Below are 20,241 nucleotides of genomic sequence, written 5' to 3'. Positions count from 1 at the left end.
TAGTTATCTTACTTTTAATCTATAATTATTTTTATTATACCATATTTTTACGAATACACTTATTAATTATTTACTAATTATACTTTATCTAAATTTTCGTACCTACAATAACGTGGACAACTTATCCAGGTCAGATGGAGTAATATTTAGTATTGAATTGTTGACTTTTTATGAGTAAGTAAATATATATTTTATATATTATATTAATGTGGGTATATATCCACCTAAAAATACTAAGTGAACAAACTCGTATACTGTCCACTCATTTATTCATTTCTTGGTTCAAAATTTAAAGGCAACGCCAACAACAATAGTAAAAACAACAATTGAGAGTGGATTAGAAAAAGGTATAATGATCATATCATGCACAAACGTAAGGATTGGCTACAAGGTAATTTGCAGTGGCCGCATAAAAAGCAGATGACTTATCTACGTGCTTTTTAATGTCCTCATCGCTTGGCACAGCTTCGCCCTTTGCAAACTAGTTACTATTGAACTTGATCACACACCCTCCATCACCCGAGGCTTCGGTTACGACCTCGTGGTGAACTTTTTCAAACTTGTCGCCAATTCTCTCTCCTTCGAGCTCCGTGTACTTGATATAGCACTTTCCAATGTAAATGTCATCAACTTTGAACTTGAAATTGGGACCTGATAGATAGATGAATTAATGTATTGTGTCTAGCCAAAATATGCTTAATCAACAAACAAATAAGGATAGTAAATCAAAAACATAATTATCAATTTATTTTTTATTTTTTATTTTTACCCAAAATAAGAATAATTACAAAAATTTATATATAAGAAAAATTCCATGAATCGTGCAAATATTTTCAGATGTCATCAATATTCTTTGAAGCCTTTAATGGTCCGCTTTAGATAATTTCATGAACCGTGCAAATTTTTTTAGATGTCATCAATATTCTTTCAAGCCTTTAATAGTCCGCTTTAGATGAACCGTGTAAATTTTTTCAATTTTCAGTATAAATAGAAAAGATGAATTAAAAATAATAAATAAGAAGAAATTTATAATAATTGATAATAGTTAATCTTTTTGAAGTAACAGTGAAATTTTGAAAATAGTAATCTTCTCATGGTTATATTATATATAATTAAACTCCTCATTCTTTTTTCCTTTTTAGTGTTGGAATTAAATTTGGCAAATGTGAGATATGACAAAATCTGAGTCCTCAAATTGAATCCGAGCCTCGCGAATGACACGATTTCCTTGAAGCGATTTCGACTGCCATCGATCGTCACTCAAGATAGAACGAATTGAACGGAATTACAAATTTCGCGAACCGAATAAGGAGAACATAAAAATTTTCCGAGGATATTTTGATTGCAAAAGAAAATAAGGATTTTGGTTTCTGGAAAACTTGCTGAGAGAAAAAAAAATCAGAGAGTTTTCTGTCTGCTTTTAAAAACTAAATGAGATATATATATATTAAAAAAAAAAAAAAAGACGATTAGGATTTTGTTTTGTATTTTAATATATTGAGGAATAAGTCTCTCCCACTTAATCCGCACCCACCTCCCACACGTTGCAATTAGTTGCAACAAGTGACGAAAGTATTATTAAGTTTCAATTCAGTCCCTATTTTAAAAAGATTAGTACGTACTCTCTACTTTACATGTTTGATTAATTATTAGTCCTATTTTATATTTTGCTATTAATTTACATAGTTTACTTATTATATACTCTTAAAATATATTTTAATATTTTCAATATTTTTCTGTATACTTATATAACAATCCGCTCAACCTCGATTGTTCGCTTGAAATACCTATATTTATTTTATGTGTACCTTGGTTTTATTTTTATTTTTTTAAATAAAAAAATATAAAGGAACAATAAAGATTCATTATACCATATGTACGAAGAAGAAAATCACCACCTACAATTTTCAAAACTCTTGAGTTTCAATCAAAATACTCCTATCTTCTCTTGTGGTCACTACAAAATATTCAAATTCTATCAATCGATTTTACCGAAAAATGGCGAAAAAGAATCAACAACTCATTCTGTCACCATCACAAGGCGCGTTTTTTATATGGCAATTGGTTGATTGCTATCAATTAACTATGTCTTTTTTTTAAGAGAAACTGTGTGAGAACTTAGGTTGGTGTTCGTTTATTCTAATGACATAATCGAATTATTTTTTATCAATCGATCAAATGTGAGATCATTGACATATACTTGTACTACCTCGGCAATTCTACCTTTCGGCAACAACAAAATGTCACAGTGCGGTGCGGCTATTTGCCCTGGTCATTTCGGTAAGTTAGTAATTTATTATTTGTATGATTAATAGTCCCTTGTCATCCAAACTTATTCCTACTTTCTTTCTTTAGTTATCATTCAAACTTATTTCCGTTTCTCTTTTTAGTAAAAAATACCACTTTTTCTATTATTTTTATCATAAAAGGAATTTTTTTTTACCTACTTTTCTTAAAATCCGTACCCGGTCAAATTGGCATAAATTTACATGACGGAGGGAGTACTATTTTTCAAGTTTTTATAATTTTTCTCATTAGAAAAAAAAAATCTACACTTATTATTATTATTTTTTTATTTTGATATTTTTTCTGTATTAGAAGGTCCTCCAAATGACGCGTAAAATTCGATTCATAACGTACATATGGTATATAAGTTTCTATATTGAATTGATGATCTCGGTAAATTTATTCGGAATTATTTTGGTTTTCAGGATTGAATTGGAAAAAATGAATAAAGTACATGTACTTGTCCGTGCATATGGTGCAACAACCCACCGATGTTATTTGTTGTTGCTTCTGTGAATAGTTTGAATGTAGCATGACACTTTTATGAACTCGTAGAAAATATGAATGAGCGGCCACGACATACTCCTTAACTGCCAACAAGATACTCCCAAAAGAAATAGATATGCTCATTTATGTTTTTCATGTACTCAATAATTGTACGCGACTGTTTACAGAAAATAAAACGTTATGTTGTTGTTTACTGTTCATTCATTAAAGTACTCCTAAGATGTTATTTTCTAGTGGATGTGTGCAATTGGCTTGCTTTCAACCAGTTTTTTTTTTTTTTTTTATAAAAAAATATAATTATAATTTTCCTGAATAAATACTCAAACTTAAAATATATACGTGCATATGTGTTTACATCGTACTCATAATTTTTTTTTTCCAATCCAATTCACATTGATGATCATTCTACCAATGTTGCAATTTATATTCGTTAGCGTCTAGCATTGTCCATATCTAAAAACTAAAATTCTTGCAAGTGGTTCAACATTTGTTGAACTTTTTCATCATAGTATAATAGAGAATAACATAGGTCATGCTCTCACCTAGTTCTTTTATGCCTCCTTTTTTAGAGAATTGACCGACGTTGTAAGAAATCAACTATATTTATGGATACTTGATATTTTACGGCTAATACCTTAGATATCAATATAGATACCTTTATTGTCCGTGTTTATACTCGGTACACATATGCATAAACCTACATGCACTATATATCCTGGGTATCATATACCCCCTTGTTAGTGGTAACCGAAGATAAATTCAACATGATAGTATTCTCACCAATTTCTGGAGAATATTAAAATACAAAGAGTACACGTTTACAATAATCCCATAGGAAAATACCACTATACATATACAATAAATATTCAATATCTACTTGTGGATAGTAAATGAAATTATAAAGAAGTTAGTTAAAATATTTTTTATTACTATGCTACACTTCCGCTACTACGAGACTATTTAACAGTTGATGCAATTTAAATTCATTTTTATTAAGTAACATAAGATAAATGTATTACTTACTTGAAAGAACGGGTTGTGATCTACTATTAGAACTTTGGGTGTTTTCCACATAATAGAATAAACAATTCACTTTTAAAATATTTTGACCCATAACATAATAATACAACCTGTAGAAACTCATTTAGAAAATTCTCCGTCGTCGTAGGACCTTAACAAAATTCAAAGATACCTGCTACTTTATAAATAATACCTTTGAAATGTATGTATATACTCATAAACCCAATGTTAATACCTGAGTATTTTATTCACGTAACTATGTGCATTATCTTTATGTATTATTTATTTTTTCACATACTCATGTACACATTTTTAAATACTCCAGACACGCATATTTATGCCTATGTAACATCAATTTGGAAAACCGAGAATTTTGATAGCTATATAATTACTCGTGATATTTTTACCGGGGTAAATTTCATAGGATAATATTCTCACTCATTTTTTGAGAGTACCTATTTGCTATAAATATTATAAATATATATTTATTCCATGCAAGTCTCATGTCATTTAAATTAAATTTAATTTCATAATAATATTTTTGAAAATAAATTGAGGAGCTTTTTGTATGTATTCAATTAAACATTACTAACAAAATTGTAATAATATCATATGTTTTTTGTGTCTCTAATTAATAAAAATCTATTACTCAGATTGTTGTACTTCTATCTATGGTTATAGTAATAAATATATTGCACAAACGCTAGGTGTTAGTATATTGATTGAAATATTATTGAAAATCAAATAATCATGAAAATTTTAAGAGTGCACCCATATATATATATATATATCTATGCATTGATAATATATACATATGTAAACATGACATATAATCTAAACTTTCTAGTATATACTTTCGTTTATAACGTATAAACTCTAGTTGCGGATCCATATGTACTTGAATGATAAATATATACTTATGAATGACACTTAGATATTCGTATTTAGTATTTATATACTTCAGTTGTACAAAATAATTGATCATGTAATATACATGCATAAAATAAAAGAGGTTATCTTATAATTCCATAAAAATATTGAAAAATCAATTATACGTAATCATTAGAGATGTTTTGTCATTTGTTCAATTATACGTTGTTGTTTTTTTTTTTTTTTTTTATAATGTTGTTTCAATACCATAATTCTTTTGTATTTTATTTAGTAAGAATCGGTTGGTTGTTTCTTCTTTATCCAAATTTTATTGAAATAAATATATTTTACTAAGATCATGCGTTAATATATTGATTGGAATGTCATTGAAAATCAAATAATTTTGCACATTTTGAAGATAGATCCTATTGATCCTTATATACCCAAGTATTGATAAAGTATACTTTTATATACATACTACATACTTTATTAATTTTAGTAAATACCTCAATTAATGTGCAATAAACTCATATTGCAGTATTATATGCCCCAAAAAGATATGCATATCCACCAATAGAACAAAACAGTTGGTTGTATGATATATATACAATTCGATCAAACTTTGAGATTACAAATTAGAGATTTCACCTATTCAATTACCCATTTTTAATACCGTTGTGGCCATATAATAGACCCTAAACAAAAGTATTACAAAATATCATATTCAATTAAAATTAGAAATTACAGAATAGTATCCAATTTTACAATTGTGTAATGGAAATGATCATTTTTTTCCTTTTCAGATTTGAGCAAATACAATCAAATAAATTGAGAGATAACTATATTGAAAAAAAAAAAAAAAAAAACCCTACTAAGAAACAAGGGTCAAATATATGTGATTAGAACACTCTTTCATATTTGCAGATCGAAAAACTAATTAATAATTTTGTGCTATCAAATTCCAAATAATTGATAAATTTAATCATATATCTAGAATATTATCACGGTAAGAAATCACCATTAGTGTTGGATTTGTATGATTTGAGAAAATTTTGACCTAATAATAATTTTTAAAAAAAATTTATTTTAGAGAGTATAACTACATTCCTCTACATATTTATTCTGTTCCTTCAACAACGATTTGATAAATATTGTTTTCACTATCTTTAGTATTTAAAATTTAAAAGAATTTTTCAGAAATGATAGTGTGAAAATACAGTAATCAGAAGAGAAATTGGAGAGAGAAGAAGATGAGGGTAATTTTGTATTTTTACATATAAGCAAGGGTAATAATAGGAAAATAGAAATTGGTAGTTATTTGCAAAGATTATACAAAATTAGGGTGTGCAGTCTACTTTATTTGTAATAGGGACTGAATAATAATGTTTTTTTTGGCAGAGGTAATTTTCTTCAACCGTTGTATTATTGTAAACTTTTTAATTTTGGAAAAATTGAAATAATATAGTGGTTCTATATTATATTTTATTTAAATAGTATTTTGATTTAATATTTTGTTAGAAGAAATAATTTTGATTTGAATTTAAAAAGGTAAAAGAACAAACTTAGTTCCTTACATATGGGAAATTTATGTAATAGTATTATAATGTAGTATTATATGAAATTTATGAAAGTGCTAGATGAAAAAGTAGTGGATAAATAAAAAAAATACAAAAAAATTATTATCATTTATTCAAATATGAATAATAAAATTGTGGGTAGATAAAGTGATTTACTACAAAATAGAGTATGCATAAAAATAAAAAAAAATAAAAAAAAAAAGAAAAAAAAAAGAGAGAGTACATGTATAATTTTGGTTGAGGGATGAAGTAATAAAATATTGTATATAAAGGGAAGTAAACACACTACTTCAATAATTAATTATATAAAACCTACTCCTTTCGTCCCACATAAATTATTTATATTTTTTATTTTTCGTCTGTCCCATATAATTTGTTATTTCTTTTTTGAAATGTAATTATACATTTTAATCAAATTTTAAATTTCATAATTTATATATTTGTTTAAATCTTAATTAAGTTATTTAGTTATTTTAATCTTAATTTATAATTATTTTTATTATATTATAATTATTTTTACTAATACACTTATTAATTATTTACTAATTATACTTTATCTAAATTCTCATATCTACAATAACGTGGACAACTTATCCGGTTCAGAGGGAGTAATATTTAGTGTTGAATTGTTGATTTTTTATGAGTAAGTAAATATATATTTTATATATTATATTAATGTGTGTATATTGTATTTTTTAAATAGTATTTAAGAAGAATTCATTCAACTTGTATACCGTCCACTCATTTATTCATTTCTTGGTTGAAAATTTAAAGGCAACGACAATGCCAACAACAACAACAGTAAAAACAACAATTGAGAGTGGACTAAAAAAGGGTATTATGATCATATCATGCGCAAACATGAGGATTGGCAACGAGGTAGTCTGCAATGGCAGCATAAAAAGCAGATGACTTCTTTACGTGTGTGTTAATATCCTCATCACTTGGCACAACATCGCCCTTTGCAAAATAGGTACTATTGAACTTGATCACACACCCTCCATCACCCGAGGCTTCGGTTGCGACCTCGTGGTGAACTTTTTCAAACTTGTCGCCGATTCTCTCTCCTTCGAGCTCCGTGTATTTGATATAACACTTTCCAATGTCAATGTCATCAACTTTGAACTTGAAATTGGGACCTGATAGATAGATAAATTAATGTATTGCGTCTAGCCAAAATATGCTTAAGCAACAAACAAATAAGGATAGTAGATAAAAAATATAATTATCATTTTTTTTTACCCAAAATAAGAATAATTATAAAAAATTATATATACAAACAAAATTCCATAAATCGTGTAAATTTTTTCAGATGTCATCAATATTCTTTGAAGTCTTTAATGGTCCGTTTTAGATGATCCATGAATTGTTTTTTTTTTTAATTTTCAGTATAAATATAAAAAGAAATTTTGAAAATTGTAATCTCCTCGTTATTATATTATATATAATTGAACTCCTGATTTTTCCTTTTGAGTATATGATGTCGAAAAAATGTTATGGTAGCAAGAAATATGTTGATAATTGGAAGAATTAAATGTCTTCTAAATTAAATTAAAGAAATACTCCCTCCGTCAAGCTAGAAAGTATACATATTTCTATTTTGGGACGTCCAATTACAAAGTAAACATTTCATTAAATACCTCACTTTTTTCCACAAATACCTTTACTTTACATTACATCCAGTACAAAAAAAATAGTATATTTGTAACGGAATTCTATTCCTAAAGTTCACGTAGCTAACGTAATTTCATCTCTAATTCCGTCTCTAATATCATTAGTAACGAAGAAAGTGAACTTAGGAACGAAAAAATCTCGTTACAAAATTGATAATTTCTTGTAGTGATCATTACTTTTACACCAAAAAAGAAGGGCAAAAATGTCATTTTATTACTTTTAACTACCCACTATAATTAAAATACTATTATTTCTTAAATACCACGCCAAAAGTAAGTGTTTACTTTGTGTGTGGACGGAGTAAGTATAAAGCAATGTGATGAATAGTGTGATTAAATCATAATCTTATGACTTAGCATATATCTTTATAATTGTAAAAAGGGATAATAAAATTTTAATCAAGTACATATATTGGATTATCAATAATAATAATAATAATAATAATAATAATAATAATGATAATCAAACATATACATAGTAAGGTAAGAAATGACTTATGACTGACTTAAAAGATATATGAGAATAGTGTAAAATTAAAGGATAAAAATGATAATCTTATCAAACATTCAAGCGTACACACCATATCAAAAATACAATTTTTTTTATATTTAAGTAAAATTTACCACCAACGATAGTTGTCTCAACGACACAACCAGGTACAAAAGAACCTCCCTCGATAACCTTGGAATCCTTGAAGACACCTGGCATGACTTTCGGGAGGACATCATCGGCATCAGTGGTCACGGCCTTGAAGATCCTAGACGGAGAAACTTTAAGTTTAAGTTCGTGCAAGAAATTCTTGACACCCATAGCTTAATCTTTCCAATTTTTTTAGGACTTGGGAAGAAAGAACACGAGGTGTGGAATGTGTATCCAATGTGTAAGAAAAATAGAATGTTGATGGTAACATTTATAGGTAGAGATTTGAACTTATCAAAAGTTTTACAGCCATGGTTGTCTCTATCCTCTGTATTTTTATTTTATTTTTATTTTTTTTATGCAAATGACCATGAATTAAAATAACTATTGAACATTTACTATTTTAAAATCTTACTGTTATTTTGAAAAAGTCAAACATTGCTAACTTCTTTTCTTTGTGTTCATATTCGAAATTGGACGGATTTGAACGATTCGGAACAGCCTAACAAGCCGAAGTCATTGCTTCATCATGATGTACAGGGTTTTTTTGTCATTCAAGATCGTTTAGAGTGGCGTTTTTCTATATTATGGGCTCTATTTTTTTTTTTTTTTTGTAATTTGATGATTTTTCTGTCGTGTAAAAATAGAATTATTTGATTTGGGCATGTTATATTTACATTTTACTTAATTTTTTGTTCAGGTAGTAGTTTTGGTGAAGAAATTCTATTGAACAATTATTCTACTATTTGATTAGTATTGGCATCATTATTATTCTTCTTTCTTATTTTTCTTTTTCTTCTTCAAAATATTAATCTCTATGTCCAACTCAAAGATTTATATTTTTTTTGTTGCATTATTGTACTTAACATTAAAAATATTTTTATATTTTTCATTATATTTGTATTAAAATAAAAGTATTTTTGTCTTTTTCTCTTGATTTGTATTATATTTTGATATAATAATTTAATTCAAATATTAATACGTAAAAAATAAATGTAAACCTTAGAGGTAAACGAAGGGAGGATATTATTTTTGTCATGGCTTAAATTCTTTGATTTTTTGGAGTCCCACAACAACTTTGAAGAAAAATATTGAATGTTGGCTTATTTGTAAAAATTTTCTATGTACATATTATAATATATTTAGAGTGCGTTTGACAATTAACTGATAGTTTTTAGTTGTTAGCTGATTCAATTAGCTGCTAGCTATTAGCTGATTTAATTAGCTAGTTTGACTAGCTGATTCAATTAGCGGTTTGTATTAAAGTGTTTGGTAAAACAACTGTTTGACATTAGCTGTTTATACGTAAAATGACTATTAAGGACATTGATATGTTATTTTTTAAATATTTAATTTTGTTAATTTTGGTTTGAAATTTATGAGAATTTTTGTTATTAATTATTGAAAATTATAAAAATATTATAAAATTTTTATTTTTATTTTTATTATTTAGATCTGAAAAAATTATTTTTACTAAAAAATAATAATTTTTTATTGAAATTATGTAAAATATAAAATAATAAATCTTTCGTACATATATTTTTATTATGGTAATTATTATTTTAATATATATAAATAAATTAATAATCTTTGTTTTTCTATTTGATTTATTTTTAAATTATATATTTTACAAATAAAATAATTTATATCTAATAACTAATAATAGTAATTATTTTAAATTTACAAAAAATAAAAATATAATTTAATAAATTAAATATATTAAAAATAATTAATAAATACTGCTATAAAAATATATTTATATGTAAAAAAATAAATAATTAAGTTTTAAGGATAAATAAGAAATAACCAAAATTAAAATGAAAAAGCTTTTTCAAAACGCTGGATAGATGAGCTTTTCAGAAATTAACTTTTTGGGTCTGAAAAACTTTTTCAAAAAGCTAATTTACCAAACACCTAAGTTAGTTTTTTGACTGGTCAAACAGCTAAAAGCTGTTCAATAGGCTAAAAGCTCTTCAAAACGCTGTTTCCAAACACCCCCTTAATCGTCTTAGCTAATATGGCGTAGAACATATACTGTCACTTATTAAATTAGCATAATAGTAATAGTTGGGATAATTTTAGGTGGAATTCGGAATTTTTATTTATATATATTATGACGTGAGAATCCGTTGCGGCTATTTTTTGTGTGCGATTATATTTTAGTATTCAACAATGTTGTTTCATGTGGTTTAATAATATTTTTGTATGATTTAATGAAATAAAACATTGGTTTTTAATAATTCTCCTGTATTTTACATATGCCATATATTTAGTGTTGCTCAACATCACATATATATATATATTATATATATAAATATTTATAAGAAATAGTAAGTTAAAAAAAAAAAAAGAACTGAATTTTGTATTGTACTACAAAATTCATCAATCACAGGCATTGCCAATTCGGTTTGCAACAATGCTCGATCAGGTCAAACTCGAATAAATCGATCTATTGATTTGACCATGCTGTATAAAAATATGTAGAGAGTGAAAGAATAATTTTTATATTATATTTCTTAAGTAATATATTTTTATTAAAAATTATAAAAGTTACATAATACATAAATTCAAACCTAACTCCAAATAAACAGAAGTTTGTTCATTCAAATTTTGTTAGTAATACGATTTCCAATTAATATTACTAAAATAATATAGTATATATACACTCATCCACACCATATATAATATATATTTTATTCACTTATAAAAAAGTCAAAATTTGAGAAACAATATATTTTGTATATTAATGACATGATTCTCCATTAAAAAAAAAAAAAAAAAATTCATTAATTTAGAAACAAAAATAAATAAAGGGAAAGTTTTTAATTGACTTGACTAAACAACCTAGCTAGGAATTGACTAAAACAATTTAAATGAAGAATTCTTGTCTAAGAAATTATTTTTAGAATAGAATACATGATTTGATCGAGCATTGATTTAATTAAACCAATTCTTATAATCAACAATAAACCGAGGATATCAAGTTTGTTTTTATGTGATTTCAAACTAAAAAAAATTACTACTATTTATATTTTTTAATAAAAATATATTATTTTTTCATAAAATATCAAATCAAAAAACTATTTAATCAAAAAATTCAAATCAAAACCTCATTCCAAATTAATTTTAAACCAAAACCAAACAAAATTGTTAACAATATTCAATTTTTCCTTATAGCATCGGAAATTAATTAAGATAAATAATTCATCGTTTCTAATCATACTTAACAACCACCATAGGAATTCAGTTGCCCCATTACTATATTACAAATCCAGAAAAATTCAATTCGAATAACTACAATCTACAATGAATAGTACAAAATTCGGCTGTATAATTATACATGGAAAAAATGATCAACTCGGATACCACACATTCAAATAAGTACATATACAAATACTATTGGCATTCAACTATTAAATCAAAAAATATATTAAATCCAAATATTTCTTCAATCCAATAATCGTAAAATAATAAATTCAGAAATTTGAACAAATAAATATATGAGATTAACAAAAATTAAACAAAATATTCAAAGTCTCAGGTAACGCAAATACCAAATCTAATCAGTGAGAGGAACTGGTATTCATGAAAATGAAGAAGGAATATTTTGTAAGATAAGATAATATATTTTTTTAAGAAATTGTAAAATTGAAATAATAATAATAAAAAAAAAGAGCAAAAGAATTTGTTTAGTGAACAAACTTATCCTCTTAACTATTCTTGTTTCTTCTTCAAATTATTATTATTATTATTATTATTATTTGTCATGACCTAACTTTTTTGAATTTTTCGAGTCTCACTTCAACTTTTGAAGAGAAATATTGACTGTTGAATTGTCTGTTACAAAAATTATATGGAAATATTATGGTAGTAATATATTTGAACGGCTCAGTTATTTAGCATAATAGAAAATTAGGAATAGTTGAGAAAATATTGGGGTTAACTAGGAAATTATTAAAATAATCTTTTAATACAATATTATATAAAATAAATATTTTTATCGAATCAAATACTATAAAAATTTATTTGAAGAATTAACCAAACCAACCCTATGGTATCGTATATTATATAGATGTGGCGACCAAAGTGATGTGCCAATTCGCCACTTTGATTTTCTTTTTTTTTTTTTTCTATACTTTTGATGTGGGCATTACTTAAATATAATATAATAATAAGAATAAAAGAAAATGGGGAGGAAAGATTGGAAAATACGGCTGGATTATTATTATTATTTATTATTATATATAATTTCTAATTGTATATTTATATTTATATTTAATTTTATAAATATAATTAATTATATAAATGATTTACTTTCTTTTATTTTATTTAATTTGTCAATTATTTTTACTTTGATCCTCTCATATAATTTATTTTTTTTATTTAAAATATAATTTTTCAATATGAGTCCACATTTAATAATAAGTATTATTATAAATTATTCTAATGTTATTTTGAAATAGTAAAAAATAATAATAAAAAAATTCTTTGTTTTTTAGTGTATTAAACAACAATTATACTCCCTCCGTCCCGCAAGAAGGGTGGCGTTTGCTTTTTGTACGTAAATTTTTTAATATTAGTATTATATTGGATTGTAGTAAAAAAGACAAAAATATCTCTATTAGTATGATGTAATATGAAAGTAATGGTATTTGTGTAATATATTGTAAGTTGAAATGGTATTTATTATGTGAAGTAGGTAGTACAATTACTAAATTAGGAAATGATAACCTTGTTTTGAGACGGACAAAAATGAAAAATGGTAACTTTTCAATGGAACGGATGGAGTATTTTATTTGAAAGTGTAAAAGAGAATTTTGAAATTTTTATCATTCAAATGCAAATGATAAAATATTTTTGTAATAGTAAGGGTATATGAGAGTGTCAAAAAGATAATATTTGTAAGTGCTAGATAAAAAAAAGAAAAGTGAGTACAAATTTAGATTACAGTAGATGTTATCAACTTAATTAAATTTATTAATATATATATTTATTTTTTATTTTTTTATGACGTGAGAATCCGCAGCCGCTATTTGTTAAATATATACATAATATATAATTATATATATTACGAAGTTAATTAAATTGATTTATATTTATTAAATATATTTTGAATTAGTAATTTTAAAAAATGTAAAAACATGTCAAATAAAATAGAAAAATGTTAACGAAGAATATATTATTTGTTTGAACAAAATAGAGTATAATCTAATACTTCTAGGATGTGTTTACTTTGGAGGATTACAATGGATAATATTATTTTATCCGACTTAATTATGTATTTACTATATATTATTATAATTCGGGATAAAGTAAAGCTTTGTTTACTATAATTATATATTATTAATCATGTGGCATTGTTTGTCATTGAGATTAAAAAATAATAATATTTTAATCTTAAAATGATATATTTAAAAAGAACAATGTGGGGATACTATAATAAATTTATTAAAATGATTCATAAAAAAATGGAATATATAAAAACATAGTAACAACTTGATTATTATTTATTACATTGCACCTTAAAACAGTAAGAGTGTTAACATGAAGATGAAATTGTGAGAATTCAGAATTTTTGTTTTAAGGTGAGCCATAACAATAATTATTTATTATTATTTTCGTTCGGTAAAATAGTGTACATTTGTTTGGAAGTTGAGCCAAATAAATAATGATATTTTAATAAAAATATGAGGTATCTAAAAACTAAAATGAGGATATTATGATAGATTTATCAAAATAATTTATAAAAAAAATTGTGGAATAATTAAAAAAAATAGTGACAATTTTGATTATTATTTGTTAAAGTATGAGTAATAAAATTATAGTATGATAAAATTGTTTACTATAAATTAATTGTATATAAGTTTAACAAAAAATTAAAGAAAAAGAACAAATAACATAATTTTTTGAGACAGATAGAATATTGTGTTATATTATTATTTGTTTAATATTCTTTTGTATGTCAAAATTTAACTTAAAATAATTATTGAATTTATATATAAATAAAATTAAATAGATATTTTTAAATGAAAAAATGTAATATATTATATAAATAAATATATTTTTTTGATATTTTTTTTGAAAAAAAAAAATCTATTATATTTTAATACTCCTCTGTTCCGAATATAACATCGTAGTTACTATTCATAAGAAAATTTATGAATATAATTAATAAATAATTAAAAATGTATTAAAAAAAATTAATTATAATATAATGCAAATAATTATAGGTTAATGCTAAGGTAACAAATTAATTTAATTAAAGTTAAAAAATTACAAATTATAAAATTTAAAATATGATTAACGTGTGTAATAATTTTTTAAGACAATAAAAATACATGAAATATGAAAAAGACGTAAATGAAAAATATGACATGTGGACTGAAGAAAATAGTAATTTTGTATGTATATATTATTTTGTCATCATAATTTTCAATTTTATTGGAATTATCATCATATTTTACTTTGATATATCAATGTAAATAAAAATAAATATTGTGATATGTAATAGAATTTATATTTAGTAAAGAAACTTTATTTTCTAGGGTAAATTATATAACATCCATTAATGTTTTAAATGCACAAAACACCATGTGTTCTATATTGCGTAAAACTCTCTTATGTTAATGTAAAATTTGCACATAACACCAATTTTTTTTTTTTTCAAAATTGATATTTGGTTGTAAATATGAACCTAAATTATGCAAGTTTTATACAATAAAAGAGGTAAAATCTTAAATGGTTTTTTTTAGTTAAATAAATAAATGAATAATTGATCAATTTTTCATTTTTATAGTTTTTGTAAAAGTTGATTTTGTTCAGACATTTTAAATTTTTTATCGACACAATTTTCAACTAAATTATAATTTAAAAATTGCTTATAAAAATATGAATAGACACTGGTAATATTATATATGGATATTATTTTTTCTATATTTATATTTAATCGATAAAATTTATAAATCTCCAATATTTAGAATACTTAAAATTTATCGTGTTAAATATTTAAACTCATTAAAATAATTATTATATTAAAACGTTATATACTTAATAATAACAATAAAATTTATAATTATCCCGTGCATAGCACGGCTCCATTCGGAGAAACCAGGATGAAACGGATTATCATTCATGGTTTGAGACCGGAGTTTAGAAGTTTTCTGGCTGCTGTACAAGGGTGGCAAATCAAACATCTGTTGTTGAGTTTGAAAATTTGCTTGCAGGACAAGAAGCTATGGCAAATCAAATAGGAGGAGTTCCAATCAAGGCCGAAGAGGAGGCTCTCTTTGTAAAAAAATAGCAAATGAAATTCTGTGCAGCACAATAATGGCGGATCCAAATGATACAAAGCTAAAATGAAGAATCATAAAAACAGAGGTAAATCTCATGTTGGGGGAGCATCAAAACACTGTAACACTAACAAAAGATTTGATGGAAAGTGTTATAATTGTGGTAAGTATGGTCACAAGTCCAAGAATTGTTGGTCGAAATAGAAGGTTGTCGAAAGTAATACCGCTACCTCTAAAATTGAAGATGAATGGGATGCTAAGGCTTTATTCATGGGTGAAGCAGAATTTGTGTTTACTACAATATGTAAGCAAGTCGATCACGAAGATGATTGGATCATCGATTCAAGATGTTCAAACCATATAACAGGAAACAAAGATAAATTGCAAAATGTGTCAACGTACGATGGTAATCGAGTGGTGGTGACAACGGACAATTCAAAATTGGGAATTGCTCACATCAGTAACACAATTATGCTTCTCATTGCAACTCTGATCTTGTGTTTCTGGAAAATATTTATCATATGCCAGGAATGGAGAAAAACTTGTTATCCGTGGCACATCTAACATCTTTAAGGCTCTATGTTCTCTTTGCTCCAAAAGATGTGAAAGTATATCCAGATCTCAATATTTTGGAAGAACCAACAATGCAGAGAAAAATGTTAGAGTTAATTTATGTGATGTCAGCAGAGTCTGTATACGTAAAGAAGACTCGAAAGAATGAAACGGCAGATTTATGGCATATGCACCTAAGTCACATTAGCTATTCTAAGCTAGATGTCATCATGAAAAGGTCTATGCTGAGAGGTCTTCCCAAAATTGAGGTGAGAACAATTACGATATGTTCAGGGTGTTAATACATAAACGCACACCAGCTGTCATACGAAGAATCAACATTTCAGGCAAAGGAACCATTGGAATTGGTCCACTCCGATGTGTTCGGACCGGTACACCAACCACCTATAAGTGGAATGAAGTATATAATAACCTTTATTGATGATTTTTCAATGTTTGTTTGGTTTTACTTTATGAAAGCTAAATCTGATGCATCCTTGAAATTCAAAGATTTTAAAGAAAAGGTTGAAGCTGAAATTGATAAGAAGATTCTCTGTATGGGAACCGACAATGGAGGCGAATATAATTCTAGTGAGATCTTCAATTCTATGCAAAATTGTCGAATTCGTCATCAATTTGCATACGCAAACTCACCACAGTAGAACGACATGGCAAAAAGAAAGAATAGACACCTTACTGAAATTTGTCAAAGCATGTTAGATGGAAAAAATGTTCCAGGAAGGTTTTGGGTCAAATGAGTATTGCAGCCTACGTTATTAATCAACTCCCTCAAAAAATGTTGGATTTTCTATCACCTTTCAAAAAGTTGTGGAACACAAACCCTATGGTTAGTTACTCTCGAGTATTTGGTTGTGTGTGCTACGTTTTTGTGTCGGATCAATTGCGTACTAAATTGGACAAAAAAGTTGTGAAGTGTATATTTTGTAGGCTATGACAGTCATAGAAATGGGTGAAAATATTGTGCTCCAACAACCGGAAAATGCTACACTTCTCGGAATGTAGTATTTGATGAAACCTCTTCATGGTGGCCTTCAAGCAATTATGGATTTCCAGAACAAAATATTCGTAAAAACGTGCAACAATCATCCCATGTTCAACTTGATTTTGAAAATTTTGGAGATGAAAACTGTGGAAGTGATGAAGTTGCAGCTGTGACTCCATGGAAAATAGGTGTGTATCCGCAATCAAGTGAGGATGGCGAGCCTAGCACTCATAATACCTTGAGAAGATCGATGAGAATGCGTAAGCCAAATCCCAAGTATGCCAATACTGCGATAGTAGAAGTTCACAAAGATGAACGAGAACCGGATACATTTGAAGAAGCAACTGAAATTCCAAACGGATCAAAGCAATAGAGGAAAAAGTTGTTGCGGTAATCAATAATCAAAGGACGTGACACCAATCTCTTGCAAATGGGTTTTTAAGATAAAGCGTCGCTCGGATAGATTGATTGAAAGGTACAAGGCAAATTTGGTTGCTCGAGGGTTCTCTCAACAATATGAACTAGACTATGATGAGAAGTTTAGTCCCGTAGCCAAACTTAGCACTGTTCGAATCCTACTTGCTCTTGTGATTGCCAAGGAATGGAATATGTGGCAATTGGACGTGAAGAATGCATTTCTACACGGATAGTTGGATCGGGAAATTTATATGAATCAGTCTATGGGGTTTCAAAGTCAAAATCATGTTGAATATGCGTGTAAGCTACGAAAAGAGATTTATGGATTAAAGCAGGCACCGGCGGGCATAGTATGGTAAAATTGGTGAATTTTTAATCCATAACAGTTATGTTGTGGCACCCTCTGATTCAAGTTTATTTGTCAAAACTAATGACAGATAATCAGCCATTTTACTGGTGTATGTAGATGACCTAATCTTGACAGGAGATTATAAGGAAGAAATCCTTCAAATAAAGGCGAATGTATCTACTCGATTCCACATGAAAGAACTTGGTCACCTCAAGCACTTTCTATGTTTAAAAATCGATCATACTTCAAAAGGAACTCTTCTCCATCAACAAAATACTCCAAAAGCCTATTGACAAAGTTTGGGATGTATAATTGTAAGGACTTGGAAGATGCAACTATGTACCGACAACTAGTTGGTAGTTTAATCTACCTAATCACTCGACCTGACATTTCTTAGTCAGTACATGCACTGTCTTAAGCGAACTCACTTGGAAATTGTTCGTCAACTTTTAAGATATGTTAAAGCTACCCTTGGTTATAGCATATTCTTTAAGAAATGTGGAGATTGTAATCTGGTTGGCTATTGTGATGCAGACTATGCCGGTGATCATGATACTCGGAGATCTACCACCGGTTATGTGTTCATGCTAGGCGGTGGGGCTGTCTCGTGGTGCAGCAAAAGACAACAAACACTGTCATTCTCAACTACTGAAGCGGAATACCGAGCTGCATCAATGGCAGCCCAGGAATGCACATGGCTTAGGCAACGGTTAAGTGATCCTGTCCAACCTGTCAAATATGTTGTTCCCTTGTATTGGGACAATCATTCAATAATATATATGACAGAGAATCCAATTTTTCACGCAAGAACAAAGCATGTCGTTGTCCGGTATCACTTCATTTGGGAGAAGGTTTGCAAGAAGAAATTGGCATGCAACCCATTGGAACCGAAGATCAAATTGCAGATTTGTTCACCTAATGGTTGAATCGTGTTTTATTCTGGAAATTCTATGAGCAGCTTGGCATAGCAAAGTTCTTATGTTGGTGTTAGGGCGGAGTGTTGACAATCAACACCAAAATAAATGGAAGACTAAGTTCTAATTTAATTGTTTGCTTTCTTTCTTTAGTTGCATGATTAAGAGTCGTGGGTAGTAGTTGAGTCTATTTTCTTTTATTGTTGCTATTTTTAAGCAATTAGTTCAGATTTATACATTGCATATAAAAAGGCCATTTCATCATATTAAATAACACTACTTCTGGTTTTTCAATTTCTAAGAATAAATATTCCTTATATTACCATTCTTTGCTCCTCCTAATTCAACACTATTTTCATTCAATTTTTGTTTTTTTTATCGCACAATTTTACAATTTTTTATTAAATAAACTATTTATTTTTATAAAATATCATATTATAATATTATTTAAATCAAAATTCAAATTCAAAATAAAATAAAATATAAAAATCACTATTAGTATTGCTAACATCGCACAAACATTCAAATCGCATTGTCAACTTGGCTATAGTCAAGTTGTGGCATTGTTTGTTCCTTAAAATATGATTTCTCATCTATATTTTTCTTTATGGTGGGGTTTCATCCAACATTTTTTAAATTATAAGGAAGTGTTATACAATTTTTAAAATATAAGAGAGTTTACGCTGAATTTCAAAATCATCTGAAAATTATGAACAATTTTGCCTTATGTGTATAATAAAAATTTAAAGAATCAAAATTATAGTTATGCAATTCACCACCAATTATATATATAAATTATTGCTCCAACTAAACCCAAACCTATATATATATATATATATATAAAATAAATTATTGCTCCAACTAAACCCAAACCTATATATCCTAATACTTACATATACCAAGGTGTGAAAATGGCTACATAAAATTACTATTTCACCCCTCCTACTAAATTATCTTGTATCTTTACATCAGTTAGTATGGCTAAATTTGTAAATTTACCTCCACGTTGTCAGTTATAGTGACGATATTGGGTATTGTTGAGGTTTGTCTTTTTCCAATTCCATTAGTTAATTTGTAGTGATTTAGTTGTAGAAAATATACTGATATGGATATCATTTTGTAGATCGTAAAATTTACTTTAATA

General features: G+C 26.8%; 2 protein-coding genes across 2 annotated transcripts; one reads left to right on the top strand and one right to left on the bottom strand.

The window, feature by feature from the left end:
- Nucleotides 1-6,980: 6,980 nt before the first annotated feature.
- LOC127266618 (pathogenesis-related protein STH-21-like) lies at nt 6,981-8,828 on the bottom strand. Its single transcript, XM_051296932.1, has 2 exons — nt 8,558-8,828; nt 6,981-7,399 (listed from the first exon to the last, which is right to left on the bottom strand). Exons 1-2 carry the CDS (start codon nt 8,742-8,744, stop codon nt 7,110-7,112), a joined length of 477 nt encoding a protein of 158 aa, XP_051152889.1. The 5' UTR covers nt 8,745-8,828; the 3' UTR covers nt 6,981-7,109.
- A 9,759-nt stretch (nt 8,829-18,587) lies between these two features.
- LOC127266507 (secreted RxLR effector protein 161-like) lies at nt 18,588-19,109 on the top strand. The gene has a single exon (XM_051296762.1). The coding sequence runs from the start codon at nt 18,588-18,590 to the stop codon at nt 19,107-19,109; it is 522 nt and encodes a 173-aa protein (XP_051152719.1).
- The last annotated feature ends 1,132 nt before the right edge of the window (nt 19,110-20,241 follow it).

The sequence above is a fragment of the Andrographis paniculata genome, unplaced genomic scaffold (assembly GCF_009805555.1).
Source record: "Andrographis paniculata isolate CXL003 unplaced genomic scaffold, ASM980555v1 Contig76END, whole genome shotgun sequence".
Classification (NCBI taxonomy): domain Eukaryota; kingdom Viridiplantae; phylum Streptophyta; class Magnoliopsida; order Lamiales; family Acanthaceae; genus Andrographis; species Andrographis paniculata.
The sequence above is the reverse complement of the archived record's forward strand: the minus strand, read 5'-3'. Positions and strand labels throughout refer to the sequence as shown.

Excerpts from the sequence above, each read along its gene's own strand:
- LOC127266618 (XM_051296932.1), bottom strand. The coding sequence starts at position 8,744 with ATGGGTGTCAAGAATTTCTTGCACGAACTTAAACTTAAAGTTTCTCCG. Across the intron at positions 7,400-8,557 it reads TGAGACAACTATCGTTGGTG|GTCCCAATTTCAAGTTCAAA; the intron begins GTAAATTTTACT and ends TCTATCTATCAG.
- LOC127266507 (XM_051296762.1), top strand. The coding sequence starts at position 18,588 with ATGCACTGTCTTAAGCGAACTCACTTGGAAATTGTTCGTCAACTTTTA.